This window comes from Ascidia mentula, chromosome 8, assembly GCF_947561715.1.
Source record: "Ascidia mentula chromosome 8, kaAscMent1.1, whole genome shotgun sequence".
Taxonomy (NCBI): domain Eukaryota; kingdom Metazoa; phylum Chordata; class Ascidiacea; order Phlebobranchia; family Ascidiidae; genus Ascidia; species Ascidia mentula.
Window position 1 is genome coordinate 17,549,934 of NC_138573.1, and position 22,586 is coordinate 17,572,519.

Sequence of the window (22,586 nt, forward strand, 5' to 3'; positions counted from 1 at the left end):
TAGAAAGCTTCGCAAGGACTGTAAACAAAAATATCAATGGAGTATTTGAGTACATATAAGCTGACGAACAACAACTATCCATGTATGCAACTAAGATATTTTTTTATTATTGTGATCACGACTCCTTGTGTACGAGGAGTTTAAGGTATGTTAAGGTACGCAGTGGACACTATGTATGTAAAAACGCTCAACTATTTAATTTGTAATTGTCTTTATAAAATGTTTCAAATAGTGTCGTTTGCATAATTACCAAGATGCCGTGAAGATAACACAAAAACAAACATTGCAATTCAAAAAGCGCATGTAAAAAAATAACTTATGTGTGAAGCTCGGATTGAATCCTAACAGTGTTATGACGGTGTCCGTTGACGTATGTCTTTGCACTCAACCGTGTCACAAATAGGCGGAATCTATTTCTCGCTGTCTAGATCTTATATTTCCCGTATTTTTGTCTCCATTTGTCGCATTCAGACATCGAGGCCTTGTGTTTGGTTGCAGCTCACAATCCAGTCCGTAATATTCCGAGCCTTCTCATCCCCCCAGAGTATGTGACGCGCAACTTCCCCATACGTTGTGTTGAGAATGGAAAGCTCTTTCAACGTGTGCTCGTCTGTCTTTTCCATTTCTTTTACAAACCTGTATTGAGATTTTCATCAAATCAATGCATTATTTTTATGAAATTTTGTTGATGTGATACCTTGAATAAAGATGCATTATGTAGTTTTGGTGCCAGTCGTACAGCTCGTGGTAAATCATTTTCAGCTCCTGCCATTTGGGACGACATATCAGTTCTTTCACGACATGAATTTTGTCTGGGAAAATCCTCCACAAAGCCCAAGGCACGATTACGGAATTGTGTCCCCACCTACACAATAATATTAACTTTGAAGAAGAAAATACATCCAGCAATACCGACTTACTGATTATCTTTGAAATATTTGTATTCGTGATACCACCTGCGCAGAAACCAGGCTTCACGGTTAGCGAAGATTATTCCGTTCGCTAAAACAGAAAAGCGATCAGAAATACAATCAACAGCATTAGGATTATCTGGTCTTTACGATATTAACGATTTATTTCTCATTACGACATCGAATTTTAATGTGAACCTAGTCAAAGTTATTGCCTTCTTGTTTGCTCTATACCACATAAGCACTTTTGACAAATCTATGTACCCAGTGAATTGTAGTTGGATTCTGATAACAACATTGAATAATTCCTCAACTCATCTACACTTCGCAAGATGGCGCTATCAGTGTCCAAATATATTCCACCAACTTTCAACATGAGTTGAAGTCTGGCCACGTCGGCACGGTGCTCTATAACCTGAGAAGGAATGATATCAGTACCAGGTGATATGTTGACTGTGAGACGATTTTACTCTCCACTCGTACAGTTTGGTAAAACTTTACTTATTTGCTTTTGTACCTTAATGGGAATTCCCCAAATCTTCTCAGGAGGAGTTCTTTTGATCAATCGGATTTTGTCTCCTCCTTGTTTCTTTAAATGATCCTAGTACTCTCCACTGGGAGAGCAATCTCCGTGGATGAGGATGAGACGAGGTTTCTGGTACTTAATTGCTCCCAGTATTCTAACATGCAGTTATGAGATTACTGGCGGGTTTCATGTTATTTCTTAACCTTCCTTACGTGATGTAATGATCCACTCTCAATCGGTTGCATCCAAACCAAATGTAGTGAATGATGTTGGGGACTTTGTATGAAGAGTTGAAGACCTCCACATGGACTTCTGATATCTGTGAATTTGTTTAGTAAAATATCTTTTAAATAAAAATTCCAGTTAGAATATTCTGTTAACACAGCTATAATAGTGTATAAGCTGCAGACAGATGGCCACTGTTTCGACCTAAAAGGTCTCATCAGTGCAGCTGGTGTGACTTTCAGACGACTTTGCTGACCAAACGGCCAAGCAAAGCTCAACCAATAGTGCTGCCAGGCCCTGAGTCAGAATAGTCATATGATAAGCAATGTGGAGCCAATAATATGAATTTGTGTATAAGCTGCAGACAGACGACTTTACTGACCAAACGGCCAATTTGGTCAGTAAAGTCGTCTCGGCCAATTTGGTCAGCAAAGTCGTCTGAAAATCACACCAGCTGCTCTGATGAGACCATTTAGGTCGAAACAGTGGCCATCTGTCTGCAGCTTATACACTATTATCTCCACATTACTTATCATATGATTATTGTGACACGGGGCCTGACGGCCATAGTGTTTCCAACTTGTTTTCTCCGTAAGGTTGCACCTAGTTTGGTGCCCAACGGATGACGGTGATTGTATAGTCACCACAAAGTGGAAGTCTTTGCTTGGCCGTTTGGTCAGCAAAGTCGTCAGATAGTCATACCAGCTGCACTGATGAGACCTTTTAGGTCGAAACAGTGGCCATCTGTCTGCAGCTTATACACAATTCATATCACTGGCTCCACATTGCTTACAACAGCTATAATAATTCCTTCGTAAATTAACCTGTGTATTTACAATGAAATATATCCGTAAATATCCAATTTTATTTTAAAGGAAGGTATGTTTTTACCGTCAGTACGTCGTCATCCCCCTTTTTCAACATTTCAAGCCTCTGGTTTGCCACATCAGCTGCAATCGCATCCAGATCAATTTCTTCGTTCCAGTTTTTCAGCAAGGTTTTGGCGTTGGGTCTTTCCTCATCCTGATTTAATACAGCTGTTGTTTGTGTTGAAATAATGGTGGGCCATACGAGCTACTTAATGTGCAGTGTACAAAAAGTTATGCTTATCCGATGTTTGACATTTTGTGTTTAAAGCTAAAGCAGAAAGTACGTAAAACACAATTACAACAGATAATATTATGCTGTTTGCGTTTTTCTATCGTTACTCATAGTATATTTCCGTAGCTTTGGTAGGGTTTTGCTTTTTACTGCCGGGTTCGCTTTTTTCTTGATGAAATCTTCAGCTTGCCATATTTTATATTCGTCGTATGACATCATCTTATTTTTACCATCATCAGATTTGATCCACAGCATATTGTGATTTGTAGCTCTCCGTTTGCATTCCTTCAACAGGATTGCCTCTAATTGGGAAATGCTGATTGCTGGTTGTAGATTTTCGGGTATCACAATTGATTCCAATGTTCTGTTATAAGCCTCCGACGTGTGGACAATTATGTCTAAACGCTCCTTTGAAAGTTCCAAACCCGTAGTTTTGGTCTGGAAAGGGTGTGTACCAAAATACGTCTCCAAAGCAAAATACATCAACAAAGTGAAGACTGAAAGAATACAGACGGACACCCAAAGCTTTTTTCTTAAAATTAAAAAAAATTGTTGCATTTCGAATGTGGTGCCAACTTTGCGTGTATTAAACGTTCAAATGTATTTCACTGCAACCAAGTCTAATCTCTACTTGATCAGTCGGTTGACTGTTCACTGCAAATTTTATGTAAATTTGATAAAACTACAACTCACCTCCTCATAGCAACCATAGTATCAGGTAGTCCCACAAGAAGTCGTTAATCGTAGAAAGCGATTTGATTCCTCCTTAACTGTAAATTCTTGCAAAGAACGATGCAACTTTTTGGCTATAACAAATATTTTTTGAAACGACTACCTCAAGCACTTTCCTTTCGCACCATGCCGACTTTAACGCTCGCGTGAGGATATGCCTCACTGAACCTTATTGGAGGTGGGTCTGTTTTTTCTGTGAAGGATAACGTTGTGGGGACAACACACATTCTTGGTATGCTCACACAATTTGCGCAACAAACTGTGCCTGGTAACCGAGCACGGGTCTTTGTCTAGTTGCTTTTTTTGAAAGGTTCCAGTCAGAGCTTTTTTTTCATTTTTGTGCAGTCAAGTTGCGATCAGGTTAGTCATGTTTGTAAGTAGAAAATTGATAAACTTAGGGAGGTTAGCTCCGGTTATTGTTTTTTGGAAAGGTTCCAGTTAGAGCGCAGTAATATTTCCCTGTGTAATAGCTTCTGTGTGAACTAAATTTTACGTAAGACCGTCAAAAAATATTTTAATGACCGACAAACCTCTAAGAGTCACCAATTGAACTTTCAAAAAAATTAACAAACAAATTTGACGGCTTCCTGCTCTCCTATAGAGTTTTTCATTTTTGTGCAGTCAAGATGCGATCAGGTTAGTCAGGTTTATAAGGGGGAAATGGATAAACTTTGGGAGGTTATAGCTGCGTATCGCGGTTCGGTACGTTATGCACGATTTAATTAAAGAAAGAAAACTGCTGTAAATTCTAACATTTTATGCCGAAAGGACTTTTATGTTAAAATTAACAAAATATCCATTACTTGTTAAATTCCATAACTAACAAATAAAGTTTGTTTTACTCTTGTGACAGTTCATTGAGCTGTACCGGCCGTAAAACACAATTGAAAACGTAAGGTAAGGAATCGACATCAGTTATACAGGATAGAAACATAGCCATGTTATTCGTCGCATTTAGGATTAGTTTTCTAAAAACAGCGATGCGTCGTTTTTTTGTGTCGATGAAACAGCAGAATTATTAAACACAATTTGTTTGGCAGATAATTAAAACCAGGAAAAACAAATGAGGTTTTCTACATGCATGTCGTTAAAGCGAAGGAAAACGTATTCAATTCCATTACTAGTGTGTTGTTTGGTATATGTTTTGGGAATCGTCCTTTACTTCAACTATGGAAGTTACAACAAATATCTACACCAACTGCAAGGGTACATATATGGGGAAAAGTTTGCGGTTTTGATATTAAATGAAATTGACATACAAAAAAATCACTAGGACTGAGAAGGGCAAAATTGGTTTGTCTTTTTAAATAGATCTTGAAATATTTCTTATCCACGCGAAAAGAGCGGTAAATCACATGAACCAGATTTTGTTTTCCATGTATTGGTGACTGTGTGATGCATTACTGCTTTTGCGCAACTGAAAACGATTTGAACAAATTTATTTGTAATAAGATGCACTTCACTGGGCTCTATACCTCTTCACGATTTCTGGTTATAAAACGCAGTGCTGTGAAATATGTATCACTTTTAGCGCAATTCATGGGAATGAGCGACCTCAACGCATCAAAAAGTGCAATCGAAAAAACGACGTTATGTTCTTGAAGACTCACAAAACAGCTAGTTCGGCTGTACAGGTATGATCTTTGGTGGGCAAAAGTCACATAATGCTGCACGGATAGGACCTAATAGGTCGCATAATGATCAATTTTGTCCCAAACACTCGCAACTATATTGAAGAGTTGCAAGTCGTTCTTAAATAGGGAAAATAGGAGCAAAAAGCAAACATGTTTGAATCCAAATATTGGAACATGGCAATTCAGAAATAACACGTATTTCCTTCCAAGCTGTTGACGCAGACACAAAGTTCACTTATGCACATTAAATCCCTATAAAAATATGTTAGTCCTAAAAAACACGACAAAGTTGAACGTGACGTGAATATGCTGCGAAGTTGTTTTAATATTAGACTATTTTTATGATCACTTTCTAATGCGCAAAGATAAATTTTGTGTTTGTATATTTTTTGAAATATGACTTTTTTGTGGAACACCAATTGAAGGTTTGTGTTCGTTGTCATGACACTTAGTGAATATTTGCTTACAATAGACAACTTTTAACGTTGATGTGGCACTGTGCTAGCTGGTAGACTAGCAGCCACACAGATTTCCACTTTGTGGTACCTTTCGGTCAATCGTCGATATGTTGAGCGCTTTTGGATCCCGAACAGTTGTTTTGGCCATAGTGCGCTCCACGTGGTTCGTCTGTGTTGATTGTTACCTAGTTTGGTACCCAACATATCGACGATTGACCGAAAGGTACCACAAAGTGGAAATCTGTGTGCCTGCTGGTCTACCAGCTAGCACAGTGCCACATCAACAGCTGCACTGATGAGACCTTACAGGTCGAAACAGTGCGTGTATACACCCTGTCTGCAGTTCTCATGTATTGTTTGTTTCCAGAACATTCTCCTTCGTTACGGATCCCAACACAACCTGAGCTTCGTTCTGCCGCACAACAAGCATGACTTCGGTTACCCAGGAATGTTTAACACAAAATCCGTCCACAACTCAAAAGGTTTGTTGTGCTTTTTGTTGCCAACCACCGCGATGGCGTTCAAACCTCAAAGGATTTTCAGACAAAGAGACTTTTAGAGTTTGACGGTTGGGGATGGTACATAGTTCGTCAAGGCATGCATAGCGCCCAGTAACTACAGCTACAGGGGCATACGCAACATAAAACACTTAAATTTCAATTTCCTTCAAAACTGCCGCGTGTTTGTCGAGTCGACGGGACATATCAAAAGTTTTTCGGAACGTAAGCGAACGATGTATCACCGCGGAACACCCCTGCTCGCAGACGAAGCTTGTCAGGTGTCTCTTGTCGACAATCGAATCCAAATAACCGTGTGCGACCGATGTCGCATCCATATATGCGTCTCGCACGGCCCTAACATGGGATGGGATATTTAAAGACCACAAGATACTGTGCGTTCAAACTGATTGTACGATGCTGGCTGCCTTTGAGGAAATGATTCTACACAATATAAATTTTACTCGTGTCTTTATGATGACTTCTTTGGGTGAACAAACGCAAGACAATTTTACTGCTTTCGGACATCAAGTCGTCGAGAATCTAGGGGGTTCGTGCGCCCGTATCCACAAAGGATGGCGGACCCTGCACAAACTCGATCGAATCGAGTAGACTTTTGAGGTTCTCCTTTATCCGACGGCAGACAAAGCAAGTCTTTCAACTCCCCAGTTGGCCCGGAGATAAGACATGTAAACGGGTGAGCAAATTCCGCACAACTGATCAACTGCTCAAACGTTTCCACCCAATGCTTCAGTTAGTATGCGGCAAATCACCAGGCGCACATAATTATACCCAATAAAATTCAACCACTACGACGAGTATGTGGGATATAAATTATACCCAAGTGATTTACTAGATCGTTTCTCGACCACGTCACCAAAATTCCTTGGCGCGGAAAACAAACGGATCATCGAGACATCTCAAACAAAGTTCTCACGCTCATGATAAAAATGAAATCACGATTGCGACATCGGAAAGAGACAAACAACAGGAGAATCTTTTTTTACTCCCAATCAAGACCGGAAGGCTCATGAGTAACTATGAGTATCTTCCTGACACAAGTCCCCCTTAAAAAGCATACGAAAGCGAACGACAAGAGTTCTCTTTCCTGTCTCCCAATCAGGAAAGAGAATCTCAGAGAGCAGGAATGAAGTTTCCCTGTTCTCTATTCTGTCAACAATTTACTACTGCGAGGTAATGCCAAACATTGACTGAAGTCTGTGCCAAATCGTTTGTTTTAAGTCTTTAAGCGCCGTAATTTAATACATACTGCTAATTGCTGAATACTGCCAATAAATATGCCTGGCAGCATCAGTAACAATTTATACTGCTAATTGTTGTGAGCAAGTCTAACCGTCAAAAACTTTATTTCTATAGACGCTAGACGAAAACCTATTGCGCGCAAACCGAAAACGTTCGCAAATTAAAACGCTCGCATTCAAGCCCCGCCTGTGATTTACTACAACAATATATCTCTCAGTTTGGTGCGATTCGCGAGATTGACGAATCCGAGAGATACCGGATTCGCTTGACTCCCTAACATGCAGACCCTTCCAGATGCCTGACTCCCAATTCTACTAATTATTATTTTTTTTCTTTGTAGGTTGGGTCTTTTACTCCCCGCCCAATTTAACCTTGACACGCCGAGGGCGTGCCCTTGGTAAACTTGGCTAATTTTTTTTGGCTAAAATTGTTTAATTAAATTTTTTTAACTTCAATTTAAATTTAAAAAAAATTTTAATTTAAATTCAGAAAAGAATTTAGACAGCATTGCGATTGAACGGCTCTCGGCTGCCATCGGATTTGAAATCCGCTGATTTGTATGCGTAATTATTACTGGCGGGCGTCACCGTTTTAATATTGAGAGACAGTTTCATTTGACTGTACAAGGCGTGTGTGAAATAATTCGGAGGTGCCACGGCGGCGTCGGCGTCCAAATTTGTACCATCGGCTTTGGTGATACGCACCGTGCACGACAGCAATTTCCCCGTCCGCGGCGACCAAAAAATTCGTCTGTTACCGTAGCGAGGGGCAAATGTTCGACGAAGAGCGATGAGTTGACGCTGGTTTGTGTCAGTTTCAGTGTAAACAAATCCAATTCGCTTTTTCCACAACGCATCGAGCGCTCGCTAATCAACGCCATCCCTCCTGTCGATTTCTAGCGTTTACGCTTCTTCGCAATTTCGCCAGATGGCAACGTCAAGTTCTGACTCGCAGTAGCTAATAACCGGCGACCCGCCTGTCGCTATCTCTTTATAGCCATCTTTCATCTTTCGTATTTCCGACCACGCGAGGTTGAATGATGTCCGTATAAACATATATTGCGGAGTAATCTGAAGAAACGTCGCACAGGCGCGCGCTCGTATGTTGACCCGGGGGCAGCTCGACGCGTTCGAAACCAGCAAGTGGGTCACTTTCGGTGAGAAGGTCACCGCGAAACCTTCTGGAACGTGCGCACCAGAGCGTTGCGTTGTTTCGTCGAAGGTAAACAGACCGTGACCAGTCAAGCGTTTGATTTGAAAATCTTCCATTTTCCGCCATCGTTACGCTAAAATTCGCCCGTTTTCGTAATGGCCGGCATTGAGCGTGAAGCGCTGCGTGCTGCCACCTTGCGTGATGTCTAACCAGCCTTCGAATTCGCCAATATTATTCCATGAATGCAGGAATATAATCTCGCTCAGGCTGACCTCCCACTCGCGCGTCTCCAGGGAAATAGCGGCGGGTAGCTTTGTTGTAAAATCGGACGGACGGTTGTTCAGGAGGTCCACGGAGTTATTCGATGGCAGGGTCACGTACATCACGCCGTTTTTTTCAGTTTAGGTGCGGGCAATACGTAACCGACGGAGCTTGCTAACAGCGTTGTCCACAGGCTTTGACTGGGACTTTCAACCTTTAAGTTAAGCAAGCTCGCCACAATCACCGAATAAATAACGACGATTTGAAATACGAAGACCACTTCAGACCGTGGGACTTCTTTACCGAAAAAGCTCCACCCGCCTCTATTCGCCGTGCTGGAATGATCGTCCATCAATCCAGGAATTAAATTTCTCGCCGCAATGTCGACACTTCACCAGATACTGCTTGACACCGCCTTTTCTGCAAGATTTTCTCCACCTCGAAGACATGCTTGTTCACTCGTTGGAACTCCTGTCCGTAGAACGTCCCGCGAATAACTTCGCCGCAGTGCGCCAGTGAAATTATCACTGCCCGTGTGCGTAAAATGGCGCCACAAGCGTTCTTTCAGTTTGCAGTTAAAGCGCTCAACGACCGACGCTTTCGTTTTCTGATTGTACGTTTTGTAAAATTGAATATTACGCTTCGAAAGCCACTTTTGTTTTTTCACAGCGTATTTAAAACTTATGAATGGTGGAGAACAACAAATATACACCTTTTGTTTAAAAAAGATTGTATTTTCTGACGTTTCGCCTGTACGTACGACTAGGCTTCTTCAGAGAATAAAACAAACACAGTAGCGAAGCGAACCCACAGGGCAAAGAAATTGAGCGACGAAAAAGAACAAAAAGGCATAACAGCTAAAACACAGCGGGACATAAATCAATGGACAACATCGATCACGGGTCAAACGGCCAAACATGGAAAACAAAAGTCACGAAATGTTACGGGCGAAATAGCGGAACACGGGCGAAAGTACTTTTCCATCGTTCCGATTTAAAACATTCGTAGCAGAAGTAATACCACGCTTTCGCATAGCATTACGGTGGTGGAGATCCTCTACGGTGTGAAGGTCGCCTGACAAGTTGCGCGCTTGCGCACCACCTCACCGGGAGCTTGATTTTTCAGATCTCGCTCCGACTTGTCGGGAAAAGTGGCTGATCCAGCTTGGCTGCAATGCCTTGGCTGCGAAGCCTGTGAACCTTATGATCAGAATATTAAAGCTGTGATCGCCAAATATAAAGGGCCTGCGCAGTGGGGCGATCCTGCCTTGATGCTATGCGAAAGCGTGGTATTACTTCTGCTACTATTGCAAATTAGATTTGTTTCATCTTGTGCAAAAGAATTTCTGTATAAAACGTTTTCTGCAAAGTTTAAAATATTAAATGTTTTTCGAATATATGTATGTCAGCAAAGCCCAACAAAATAATAAATAAAATACTACCAAATGTTGAAATACCAGACCTTTTTCGGTTGAAAAGGGGATCGTTAATGTAAAGATCATGCTAAAGTTAGGTATAGCCATATATAAATATAACGACAACTATATTAATTTTGTCCAAAATTGTGGCCACCAATAGTAACAGGAGATTATTACCCGAGATCGCTTTGTGTGATAGACCCTCAGTTCAAAAATGATTGAAAATGCGAAGCACTATACGTGGATATGAAAAAACAAGTTTCTGCAAGTTTCGACAGTGCAGTGCCAATCACTTCCGCTTTGTATTTTGCAGGGAACAAAACGTTCAATATACTTTGCCACCACATGCGGTTCAACCAACCGGAAGTGACGCAAGTAATGCCACCAGACACTTTCTACTTTTCCATCGTTCGAGAACCCGGATCCTTGTTCGAGTCGATGTTCGATTACTTGTGGAAACTCGTGCCTGCATTCAAGCGTGTCGGACACGGTGAATCACCGGAAAGTGGCTGGACAAGGCGGAAGAATATTTTCGATTAAGCGATCGTTCCGCTTACTGGTTCTTCGCTAAGAATCCCCTGATGTACGACTTTGGTTACGATAACACGAATGAAACCGAACATTAAATTAAAAATGTGATTCAAGAAATCGAGAAACGATTCGATTTGATTCTTGTCTCGGATTATTACGAAGAATCAATGGTACTGCTCAGTGACGCCCTCTGCTGGTCACTGGATGAAGTTGCGTGTATTAGTTTAAACGCAAGACCTCAAAGCAAAGTTGATTCCGAAGCAAAATCACGATTGAGTGAAAAAGCCCGACGTTGGAACCGCGCCGACGCCGCTTTGTTCGACCACTTTAACGCCACCTTGTGGAAAAAAATTGAGAAGTTGGGATTTGATCGGATAAGAGGAAAGTTAAATGAGCTACAAAAAATAAAATATAACTTGACAGAAATTTGCATCGAAGGAGGAAAAGCGGTGGACTCATCCGATATTACCGACGCCGCAATGTTAAAAGACTTTTACAAACCACCAGGTGTCGCTGTAAACTCCTACAAACTTAAGAAAGGAGCTGAATCAAATTCTGTTTGCAAGGATCTTGTTATGCCCGAGAATGCGTTTAGTGACATTGTGTTTAATCGACAGTTTCAAGTATGACTGCCGACACAATCCGTTGTTGATTTCTTTATTATTATAAATTATTAGAAAGCTTCGCAACGACTGTAAACAAAAATATCAATATTTGAGTGCATATAAGCTGACGAACAACAACTATCCATGTATGCAACGAATATATTTTTTTATTATTGTGATCACGACTCCTTGTGTACGAGGAGTTTACGGTATAAGGTACGCAGTGGACACTGTAAAACGCTCAACTATTTAATTTGTAATTGTCTTTGTAAAATGTTTCAAATAGTGTCGTTTTCGTATTCGCCAAGATGCCGTGAAGATAATACAAAAACAAACATTGCAATTCAAAAAGCGCATGTAAAAAAATAACTTCTGTGTGAAGCTCTGATTGAATCCCAACAGTGTTATGACGGTGTCCGTTGACGTATGTCTTTGCACTCAACCGTGTCACAAATAGGCGGAATCTATTTCTCCCTGTGTAGATCCAATATTTCCCGTATGTTTGTCTCCATTGTCGCATTCAGACATCGAGGCCTTGTGTTTGGTTGCAGCTCACAATCCAGTCCGTAATATTCCGAGCCTTCTCATCCCCCCAGAGTATGTGACGCGCAACTTCCCCATACGTTGTGTTGAGAATGGAAAGCTCTTTCAACGTGTGCTCGTCTGTCTTGTCCATTTCTTTTACAAACCTGTATTGAGATTTTCATCAAATCAATGCATTATTATTATGAAATTTTGTTGATGTGATACCTTGAATAAAGATGCATTATGTATATCAGTTTTTTCACAACATGAATTTTGTCTGGGATAATCCTCCACAAAGCCCAAGGCACGATTACGGAATTGTGGCCCCACCTACACAATAGTATTAACTTTGAATAAGAAAATACATCCAGCAATACCGACTTACTGATTATCTTTGAAATATTTGTATTCGTGGTACCACCTCCGAAGAAACCAGGCTTCACGGTTAGCGAAGATTATTCCGTTCGCTGCAAACATTCACAAACAAGTTTAATTATTGCTGTAATAGCGCTTGCAGTATGTTGCCAAAAAGAGTGACAAATATAGCTAAATGGCGGTCCCTATTCCACAGCACCCAAGCGCTGCATTTGCTTCTACAAGCAAATCTTAGTTCACGGGCATATTCAGTATGTGTTTCATTACTCTAAATGCTTCAGTTGCATTTCATTTTTAAGTAACAAACATATGTACCCAGTGAATTGTAGTTGGATTCTGACAACAACATTGAATAATTCCTCAACTCATCTACACTTCGCAAGATGGCGCTATCAGTGTCTAAATATATTCCACCAACTTCCAACATGAGTTGAAGTCTGGCCACGTCGGCACGGTGTTCTATAACCTGAGAAGGAATTCTGTTAATTACTTTTGACCAAGTAGCTTTGGCTTGTCTGCCTGCCTGCTAAAAAGATTTCAAAATGAATAGAAAAATGCTACAGTCATTGCCAGGTTTCTGCCAATTGCAGGAGCACGACGGACAAATTTGATCATGAAAGCATGCTTTATACGCATGCCCTTTTTCTTGTAAAACTTTACTTATTTGCTTTTGTACCTTAATGGGAATTCCCCAAATCTTCTCAGGAGGAGTTCTTTTGATCAATCGGATTTTGTCTCCTCCTTGTTTCTTTAAATGATCCCAGTACTCTCCACTGGGAGAGCAATCTCCGTGGATGAAGATGAGACGAGGTTTCTGGTACTTAATTGCTCCCAGTATTCTAACAGTGATAAGATTACTGGAGGGTTTCGTGTTATTTCTTAACCTTCCTTACGTGATGTAATGATCCACCCTCAACCGGTTGCATCCAAACCAAATGTAGTGAATGATGTTGGGGACTTTTGAGTTTTAAGGTAAATCTGAAAAGCAGGTTTCTATGGATGGGCGCCGAGCTGGTATACCGTGTTTGGAAGTGTGATGGTGAAGAAGGGCCGTTTTGTCATTTTTACCAATATCGCTGGTTGCCCTGTTCCAGTCGGACCGGTGTTGCTTCCAACGGGTGGAAAATTTGTTTTTTGTCTGGCCGACATATTGTTCTTTGCATGTGCGGCACGTTGCTACATATATACCAAAATTGGAGCAAGTTAGGTGTTGTGTCATTTTGTACACCTTTCCAGTTATGGTTTCCAAAATTGAGGTTTCATTTACCATGGACTAGTGGTCGCCATGATGGTCAGGTTTTCTTTTTTGTATATGGGCCATACACCTTAGCGGATTTGCAAATCACCGCCCAGAACAAATACTGTCTGTACATTGTGGTGGGCGCCGACCTGTCTGCTACATAACAGACTCGGTGTAATTTTTTACGACGATCAGGTCCTTTTGTATCAAGCGAAGGTAGTCCAACAAATCGTGAATTGCAACTAAAACCCGTTTGAGGCCAGTCGGTGCTTTTTCCATCTGTAGGTTTTATTTTTCACATTACGTTATACACATGAAAAGAAAACTCCAACCCACCTTGACACAGCAACAACATCAACCATGTTTGAAAATGGGGGAAGACTTTGACTTGATTGAAACGACAATTTTGACACTTAAAAACTTAAGTAACCGTTGATATGTAGGATTTATGTTATGTTTACTCTGTGATAACACAAAACCTAACTATGACTCCAAAAAGACTCGAACACTGTGCAATTGGTAATTACGATAACCTAATTAAAATTGTTCTAAATCTTAAGGGCAAACACTCACGCATGGTAAACAGTCAACTGTAATAAATGAGTTTCGTGGCAATACAAAGGAATTTGTTCAACCCATTCTGTGAGCTGCATGCAAATGGGCACTATTTCGACCTAGCTGCTTGATATGACTACAGACGATCTTGTCAGCCAATCGCCATTATCAAAGCCACGTTTGTTTATTTAGACTTTGTCACAAAAATTTACGAACAAAAACTACCTCTGAATCCAATGTGTTTTGAAACATAACTTTTAGTGTAAATCAAAAAAAACTTGTTTGTTCATTACAAGACAAAATAACTTTACTTTGTATTTTCAATGAATATATCCTTCTGCCACATTCTTTAAATCTAAAATATGCCTGGCAACAACAGCAAAACAATATTTACTTTATATCTTTGCCGTGATTCTTATCTTTTTTTCGTTGGCAGCATATTCGAAAACATAAAAATTAAAGGCGATTTGCAGCAGACGATAAGTAAACGAAACAAAAGCCAAATTTTCATAAACCACGCAAAACGTTTCCGGAAATTTCAGTTGTTTCTTATTTGTCGCGAACTGCCTCACTCATTAGTGCCAGGGTGAAATTGTCCTCCAACTGGAATTTCTATTTAATTTTTGCGCAGTTTGTTTCCAGGAGATGGCGATGCTGAGCAACAACGCACACTTTTAAATAACTTGTTAACGTTGATGTTATTTAATATTTTCACTGTATCGTCGTCTACGTATGTTGTATTTTTAATTTGTAGTTGTTACTAACGATGACTGATGTGTGAAGCGACGATGGGTGCTATCACGCTCGTAGGACTGAAATAAGTAATGTACAATGTATTGTGCTGGCTCAACTTGGTCGCTTCCGTTTAGAGAAACCACTCGTTTCTATCCGAAAGTTTTAATCAAACAATTAGTTGTCAATATACGTACAGTTCGGGAAAATGCAGAAGGTGGGTACTTATTTCCTTTTCCACAGTGGAATTGTTTTGATGAAGCCTCTACTACCGAATGCCGCCCATGCATTCCTCGCCGTCGTCACGTTTCCGCTTGGTAACAAAACAGAGACCACAGCGGGTGAAATCAAAGGGTTCCTTTTTTCAGACCGAGCATGAAGCTACAGCTGTACGTTCGGCCTTAAGAATATATGAACAAACATCAATGCCTCAGGCAAAGGCGCTGCGTTAATTAGGTAGAAAAACAAAAGCGGTTGGTAAAATTCTCTAAAATATAATCCACTGTAATAGGATTTAGTCGCGTATTACGTGTGAAGTGGAAATGAAACGTGGGCCGACCAACTGTGAATGGAAAAGCGAATTGGTGCAAACAGAGAACTGCCACAGTGTACCAACAGCCTGTAATTTCCGTTCAGTCAGACCAAGCCTGTCTATTGTGTTCCTGAATCCTACATATAGCCATTACAATTTTCAATTTCAGTTATTTTAGTTATTACTATTCAGAAAGATGTTGTCTCACGAAGTTAGGAATTTACTGTATGTCGTCCAATACTTCGGACAAAAACTGTGCAATGCACTTTGCCGTTTCAATCGCTTTATCGTTAACCGCACTTTCATTCCATTGTATACAGAAAGAGTAAGTGGCTACAGGAAAAAGTCAAAGCAGGGGCAGCAAATTTTCGGATTTAATTCTTCGGTGGCCGAACGACCATTGTAATTCTTGTGTGTCAGGGCATGGGTAAACACAGTTTACAGAAAAACTCAAAGGTTTCGTTGTTTTTAGCTTGTTAAATGTTGTATTTGATGTTTTGAAACCACTTTGTCGTCATTCGTGTTCTCAAAGTATGTGTTAGTCTGGAGTATAATATTGTATACCAGTAGAGTTGAATTCTGCATAACTGGCCTCCTTGTTAAGTTTTTTTTACACAATTAAACTTATTCCAGTGCCACTTCTATTTAAATAAGAACTGAAGACGCTTTTGTCATGCGAAACATGTGTTCTCAGAATAATCTACGTCAGCAACAAGGTTTTAAATATTTTGTACCTGGGTTTTAAAAACATATATACCTAAACCATGAGTTGGAAATGTTTTGTGCTACAAATAATTATCTCAGAAAGGCAAAACCGTTTTCTGTCAACCATATATACAACGTAAAGTTGATAAACAAAGACGCCAGTTTTTCTTTCCTTGGGTTCCATTAACCGAACCCTATTCCATTTATTGATCCGGGCATGCTTTGTTTTTTTAAACACAATTCGCCCAAAACAACCATTTGCGACCGGATAAATGGACGCCTGTAAACCGAACATTTGTTCATATCCTTCTGATAGCTGTGTGCGGTCTCGGAACCTATCCAATTGTCGACCTGGCTTTTGTGCGTGAAGGTTCGATATTTGGTTTGCTGGGCGCACCTTTGATGCTTGTTCTCGTAAGGTCACGAAAACGTCATTTACTTAGTTGGAAATTTGATATGAGGAAAAGAAAAAGCAATCGCCACGGTTTTGAAACAGATTGCGAGTTAAAAAGAATTTGATTTTGCAACATTTCTCAAAAATTTATTTGGAAGTGGAGTTTGTGATTCGCATTAGTATTTGTTTGGGATAAAAAACTGAAATGCTCTGAAACTGTTCTGCGTGTTACTAAACACAAAGTTTGCTTTGCAGAAAAGCAATATCTACCGAAAAGCAAAATCTAAGTTATGTTTTTCAACTGTTTGTCGGTCAAGCGATGGAAAAAGTATTTAATTCCATTACTTGTGTGTTGTCTTGTAAATGTTTTGGGAATCGCCCTCTACTTCAACCGTGGAAGTTACTACTTGAAAAAACAACGACAACTATATGGGTGAGTATTTAACGTATCACCGTGAGGGGAACATTTTAGATTTTCTTTTCAACAAAATAAATTGACATATGCAATAAAAGCAAGCGGTCAGTATTAAGCGTCTCGCTGGCCGCACTTTTCTTATTTACGCAAAGAAATCTGATACCTGAGATGTGTGCTTTCCACCCACGCGTAACCGCCTGTTATGCCCTAATTGCTTTCCGTTTTCGGCCCATACAAATAAATAGCCGATTAGTTGCTTCTTTTACTCGCTTTACGACGCGATCTGCACCTTCCCAGCTTAAAATATGTAACAAAAGGTTTCCTAAACTGACGATACCATCGAAACCAAAGGTTGGCAACCTTTGACATACAAACACAAAGCTATTTTGCATATCACTAAAACATGTTTGGAAAACAAACGAAATAACTGAGCTTGGATGTATTTAACCCCACAATAATCGTCGCTATGGAACCATATTAGGGTGAAAGAACCACATTTGGCTCCGGAGCCATGGGTCGGCGACCTATGTATGCTAATCGTCTGCACATCATTGTGAGTGAATTTTGATATCGAAAAAGTTCACGGTCACCTCCAGACAGAACAGGCTGATTCCTGTTGTCCCCATGACATATTTTGCTCTTTTAGTGTCACTGATGGGAAAGGACGATGCTTACAGGATGAACCTACAACCGAACCAATCAAGAAGTGTAATCGAAAAAACAACGTTATGTTCCTTAAGACCCACAAAACAGCTAGTTCGGCCGTACAGGTATTATACCCGTCGCCCCAAAGTATCGCCCTCCAAGTCATTCTAGTCAAATAGTTTTAACAAATAATAATCGTACCACATTCCATTGTATAAGGAAATATGTTCCTTAACATTTTCGAGGCAACATTTCTAGATGTAAATTTAGGTTAGAAATACGTTCATTTATTTTTTATCCAAGTTTGTGGAATCAATTTTTTTTCTCAACGACAACTCATGATGAATATATGTTTGACATTATGCAAACGTAGAGGAACAGAAAACCCAAAGACAATAAACAAGCAGTACAGCAACCTTTTGCATTTTTCGAATACTATGTTTATCAAGTCAATTCTTGTTGAAAAAAAAAATGTTTCAAAGAGTACAATGCAAAAAAACACAAGTCAAGGCATGTATTGATTGTTTTCAGAACATTCTCCTTCGTTACGGATCCCAACACAACCTGAGCTTCGTTTTTCCGCACAATAAGCATGATTTCGGTTACCCAGGAATGTTTAACACAAAATCCGTCCACGACCCAAAAGGTTTGTTTGTGTTGTTGTTGCGTAAAAGCGTTGAACCGTGTAGTTAGCTTCTTGGTCGAACATCTCATTACCAGTAGAACAGAAGCTAAGAATTTTTGTTGTTTGGAAAAGGATTTTTTTCCGGCCACGGGCCATTGATTCTAAACAGGAAAAGCTTCTACGACTAATTCCAAACATTACGCCCTGCGCCACCGAAACGATCAAATCCCCTGCTTCAGTTTGAACTTTGCGGGTACAGAAAAGAAAGCAAAGAAAAATCACTTACCCAGCTGACTATTAAAATGCTGTAAACAACAGATTTTATATTCGTTCATTATAAGTTAGTGATTTTTGTAATCTTGCAGGGAATAAAACGTTCAATATACTTTGCCACCACATGCGGTTCAACCAACCGGAAGTGACGAAAATAATGCCACCGGATACATTCTACTTTTCCATCGTTCGAGAACCCGGATCCTTGTTCGAGTCGATGTTCGATTACTTGTGGAAACTCGTGCCTGCATTCATGCGTGTCGGACACGGTGAATCACCGGAAAAATGGCTCGACAAGGCGGAGGAATATTTTCGATTAAGCGGTCGTTCCGCGTAATTGCCTTTATAAAATGTTTTAAATAGTGTCGTTTTCATATTCGCCAAGATGTCGTGAAGAAAATACAAAAACAAACATTGCAATTCAAAAAGCGCATGTAAAAAAATAACTTCTGTGTGAAGCTCGGATTGAATCCTAACAGTGTTATGACGGTGTCCGTTGACGTATGTCTTTGCACTCAACCGTGTCACAAATAGGCGGAATCTATTTCTCGCTGTCTAGATCCTATATTTCCCGTATGTTTGTCTCCATTGTCGCATTCAGACATCGAGGCCTTGTGTTTGGTTGCAGCTCACAATCCAGTCCGTAATATTCCGAGCCTTCTCATCCCCCCAGAGTATGTGACGCGCAATTTCCCCATACGTTGTGTTGAGAATGGAAAGCTCTTTCAACGTGTGCTCGTCTGTCTTGTCCATTTCTTTCACAAACCTGTATTGAGATTTTCATCAAATCGATGCATTATTATGAAATTTTGTTGATGTGATACCTTGAATAAAGATGCATTATGTAGTTTTGGTGCCAGTCGTACAGCTCGTGGTAAATCATTTTCAGCTCCTGCCAGTTGGGACGACATATCAGTTCTTTCACAACATGAATTTTGTCTGGGAAAATCCTCCACAAAGCCCAAGGCACGATTACGGAATTGTGTCCCCACCTACACAATAATATTAACTTTGAAGAAGAAAATACATCCAGCAATACCGACTTACTGATTATCTTTGAAATATTTGTATTCGTGATACCACCTCCGCAGAAACCAGGCTTCACGGTTAGCGAAGATTATTCCGTTCGCTAAAACAAACAAGCGATCAGAAATACAATCAACAACATTAGGATTATCTGGTCTTTACGATATTAACGATTTATTTTTCATTACGACATCGAATTTTAATGTGAACCTAGTCAAAGTTATTGCCTTCTTGTTTGCTCTATACCACATAAGCACTTTTAACAAATCTATGTACCCAGTGAATTGTAGTTGGATTCTGATAACAACATTGAATAATTCCTCAACTCATCTACACTTCGCAAGATGGCGCTATCAGTGTCCAAATATATTCCACCAACTTTCAACATGAGTTGAAGTCTGGCCACGTCGGCACGGTGCTCTATAACCTGAGAAGGAATGATATCAGTACCAGGTGATATGTTGACTGTGAGACGATTTTACTCTCCTCTCATACGGTTTGGTAAAACTTTACTTATTTGCTTTTGTACCTTAATGGGAATTCCCCAAATCTTCCCAGGAGGAGTTCTTTTGATCAATCGGATTTTGTCTCCTCCTTGTTTCTTTAAATGATCCCAGTACTCTCCACTGGGAGAGCAATCTCCGTGGATGAGGATGAGACGAGGGTTCTGGTACTTAAGTGCTCCCATCAGTATTCTAACATGCAGTTATGAGATTACTGGCGGGTTTCGTGTTATTTCTTAACCTTCCTTACGTGATGTAATGATCCACTCTCAATCGGTTGCATCCAAACCAAATGTAGTGAATGATGTTGGGGACTTTGTATGAAGAGTTGAAGACCTCCTCATGGACTTCTGATATCTGTGAATTTGTTTAGTAAAATATCTGTTAAATAGAAATTCCAGTTAGAATATTCTGTTAACACAGCTATAATAGTGTATATGCTGCAGACATATGGCCACTGTTTCGACCTAAAAGGTCTCATCAGTGCAGCTGGTGTGACTTTCAGACGACTTTGCTGACCAAACGGCCAAGCAAAGCTCAACCAATAGTGCCGCCAGGCCCTGTGTCACAATAATCATATGATAAGCAATGTGGAGCCAGTAATACGAATTGTGTATAAGCTGCAGACAGACGACTTTGCTGACCAAACGGCCAATTTGGTCAGCAAAGTCGTCTCGGCCAATTTGGTCAGCAAAGTCGTCTGAAAGTCACACCAGCTGCTCTGATGAGACCTTTTAGGTCGAAACAGCTGACATCTGTCTGTAGCTTATACACAATTCATATTACTGGCTCCACATTACTTATCATATGATTATTGTGACACGGTGCCTGACGGCCATATTGGTTTTGCTTGGCCTTAGTGTTTCGAACTTGTTTTCTCCGTAAGGATGCACCTAGTTTGGTGCCCAACGGATGACGGTGATTGTATAGTCACCACAAAGTGGAAGTCTTTGTTTGGCCGTTTGGTCAGCAAAGTCGTCAGATAGTCATACCATCTGCACTGATGGGACCTTTTTGGTGGAAACAGTGGCCATCTGTCTGCAGCTTATACACAATTCATATCACTGGCTCCACATTGCTTACAACAGCTATAATAATTCCTTCGTAAATTAACCTTTACAATGAAATATATCCGTAAATATCCAATTTTATTGTAAAGGAAGGTATGTTTTTACCTTCAGTACGTCGTCATCCCCCTTTTTCAACATTTCAAGTCTCTGGTTTGCAACGTCAGCTGCAATCGCATCCAGATCAATTTCTTCGTTCCAGTTTTTCAGCAAGGTTTTGGCGTTGGGTCTTTCCCCATCCTGATTTAATACAGCTGTTGTTTGTGTTGAAATAATGGTGGGCCATACGAGCTACTTAATGTGCAGTGTACAAAAAGTTATGCTTATCCGATGTTTGACATTTTGTGTTTAAAGCTAAAGCAGAAAGTACGTAAAACACAATTACAACAGATAATATTTTGCTGTTTGCGTTTTTCTATCGTTACTCACAGTATATTTCCGTAGCTTTGGTGGGGTTCTGCTTTTTACTGCCGGGTTCGCTTTTTTCTTGATGAAATCTTCAGCTTGCCATATTTTATATTCGTCGTATGACATCTTCTTGTTTTTACCATCATCAGATTTGATCCACAGCATATTGTGATTTGTAGCTCTCCGTTTGCATTCCTTCAACAGGATTGCCTCTAATTGGGAAATGCTGATTGCTGGTTGTAGATTTTCGGGTATCACAATTGATTGCAATGTTCTGTTATAAGCCTCCGATGTGTGGACAATTATGTTTAAACGCTCCTTTGAAAGTTCCAAACCCGTAGTTTTGGTCTGGAAAGGGTGTGTACCAAAATACGTCTCCAAAGCAAAATACATCAACAAAGTGAAGACTGAAAGAATACAGACGGACACCCAAAGCTTTTTTCTTAAAATTAAAAAAACTTGTTGCATTTCGAATGTGGTGCCAACTTTGCGTGTATTAAACGTTCAAATGTATTTCACTGCAACCAAGTCTAATCTCTACTTGATCAGTCGGTTGACTGTTCACTGCAAATTTTATGTTAAATTTGATAAAACTACAACTCACCTCCTCATAGCAACCATAGTATCAGGTAGTCCCACAAGAAGTCGTTAATCGTAGAAAGCGATTTGATTCCTCCTCAACTGTAAATTCTTATAACGATGCAACTTTTTGGCTATAACAAATATTTTTTGAAACGACTACCTCAAGCACTTGGCGACCTTTCCTTTCGCACCATGTCGACTTTAACGCTCGCGTGAGGATATGCCTCACTGAACCTTATTAAGGATAACGTTGTGGGGACAACACACATTCTTGGTATGCTCGCACAATTTGCGCAACAAACTGTGCCTGGTAACCGAGCACGGGTCTTTGTCTAGTTGCTTTTTTTGAAAGGTTCCAGTCAGAGCTTTTTTTTCATTTTTGTGCTGTCAAGTTGCGATCAGGTTAGTCATGTTTGTAAGTAGAAAATTGATAAACTTAGGGAGGTTAGCTCCGGTTATTGTTTTTTGGAAAGGTTCCAGTTAGAGCGCAGTAATATTTCCCTGTGTAATAGCTTCTGTGTGAACTAAATTTTACGTAAGACCGTCAAAAAATATTTTAATGACCGACAAACCTCTAAGAGTCACCAATTGAACTTTCAAAAAAATTAACAAACAAATTTGACGGCTTCCTGCTCTCCTATAGAGTTTTTCATTTTTGTGCAGTCAAGATG

At 40.1% G+C, this 22,586-nt stretch overlaps 2 protein-coding genes and 2 pseudogenes across 4 annotated transcripts; 1 reads left to right on the forward strand and 3 right to left on the reverse strand.

The window, feature by feature from the left end:
• Window positions 1–3,597, reverse strand: LOC145911489 (uncharacterized; annotated as a pseudogene). The gene is made up of 8 exons (XR_014403241.1): window positions 2,994–3,597; window positions 2,554–2,685; window positions 1,650–1,756; window positions 1,429–1,591; window positions 1,176–1,326; window positions 921–1,002; window positions 698–865; window positions 1–636 (listed from the first exon to the last, which is right to left on the reverse strand). The product of XR_014403241.1 is annotated as an uncharacterized LOC145911489 (transcript).
• Window positions 3,598–4,539: 942 nt separating this feature from the next.
• Window positions 4,540–11,815, forward strand: LOC145910952 (galactosylceramide sulfotransferase-like; annotated as a pseudogene). Its single transcript, XR_014403222.1, has 4 exons — window positions 4,540–4,701; window positions 5,027–5,129; window positions 5,955–6,069; window positions 10,491–11,815. The product of XR_014403222.1 is annotated as a galactosylceramide sulfotransferase-like (transcript).
• Window positions 11,816–11,818: 3 nt separating this feature from the next.
• On the reverse strand, window positions 11,819–13,815 carry LOC145912148 (uncharacterized). The gene is made up of 8 exons (XM_082999561.1): window positions 13,786–13,815; window positions 13,616–13,732; window positions 13,107–13,177; window positions 12,890–13,052; window positions 12,529–12,679; window positions 12,224–12,305; window positions 12,064–12,168; window positions 11,819–12,002 (listed from the first exon to the last, which is right to left on the reverse strand). The coding sequence occupies exons 1-8, from the start codon at window positions 13,813–13,815 to the stop codon at window positions 11,834–11,836; spliced, it is 888 nt and encodes a 295-aa protein (XP_082855687.1). The 3' UTR covers window positions 11,819–11,833.
• Window positions 13,816–17,947: 4,132 nt separating this feature from the next.
• LOC145910951 (uncharacterized) lies at window positions 17,948–22,092 on the reverse strand. The gene is made up of 9 exons (XM_082998177.1): window positions 21,938–22,092; window positions 21,355–21,775; window positions 21,034–21,165; window positions 20,109–20,215; window positions 19,885–20,050; window positions 19,632–19,782; window positions 19,377–19,458; window positions 19,154–19,321; window positions 17,948–19,095 (listed from the first exon to the last, which is right to left on the reverse strand). Exons 1-9 carry the CDS (start codon window positions 21,952–21,954, stop codon window positions 18,927–18,929), a joined length of 1,413 nt encoding a protein of 470 aa, XP_082854303.1. The 5' UTR covers window positions 21,955–22,092; the 3' UTR covers window positions 17,948–18,926.
• Window positions 22,093–22,586: the final 494 nt, after the last annotated feature.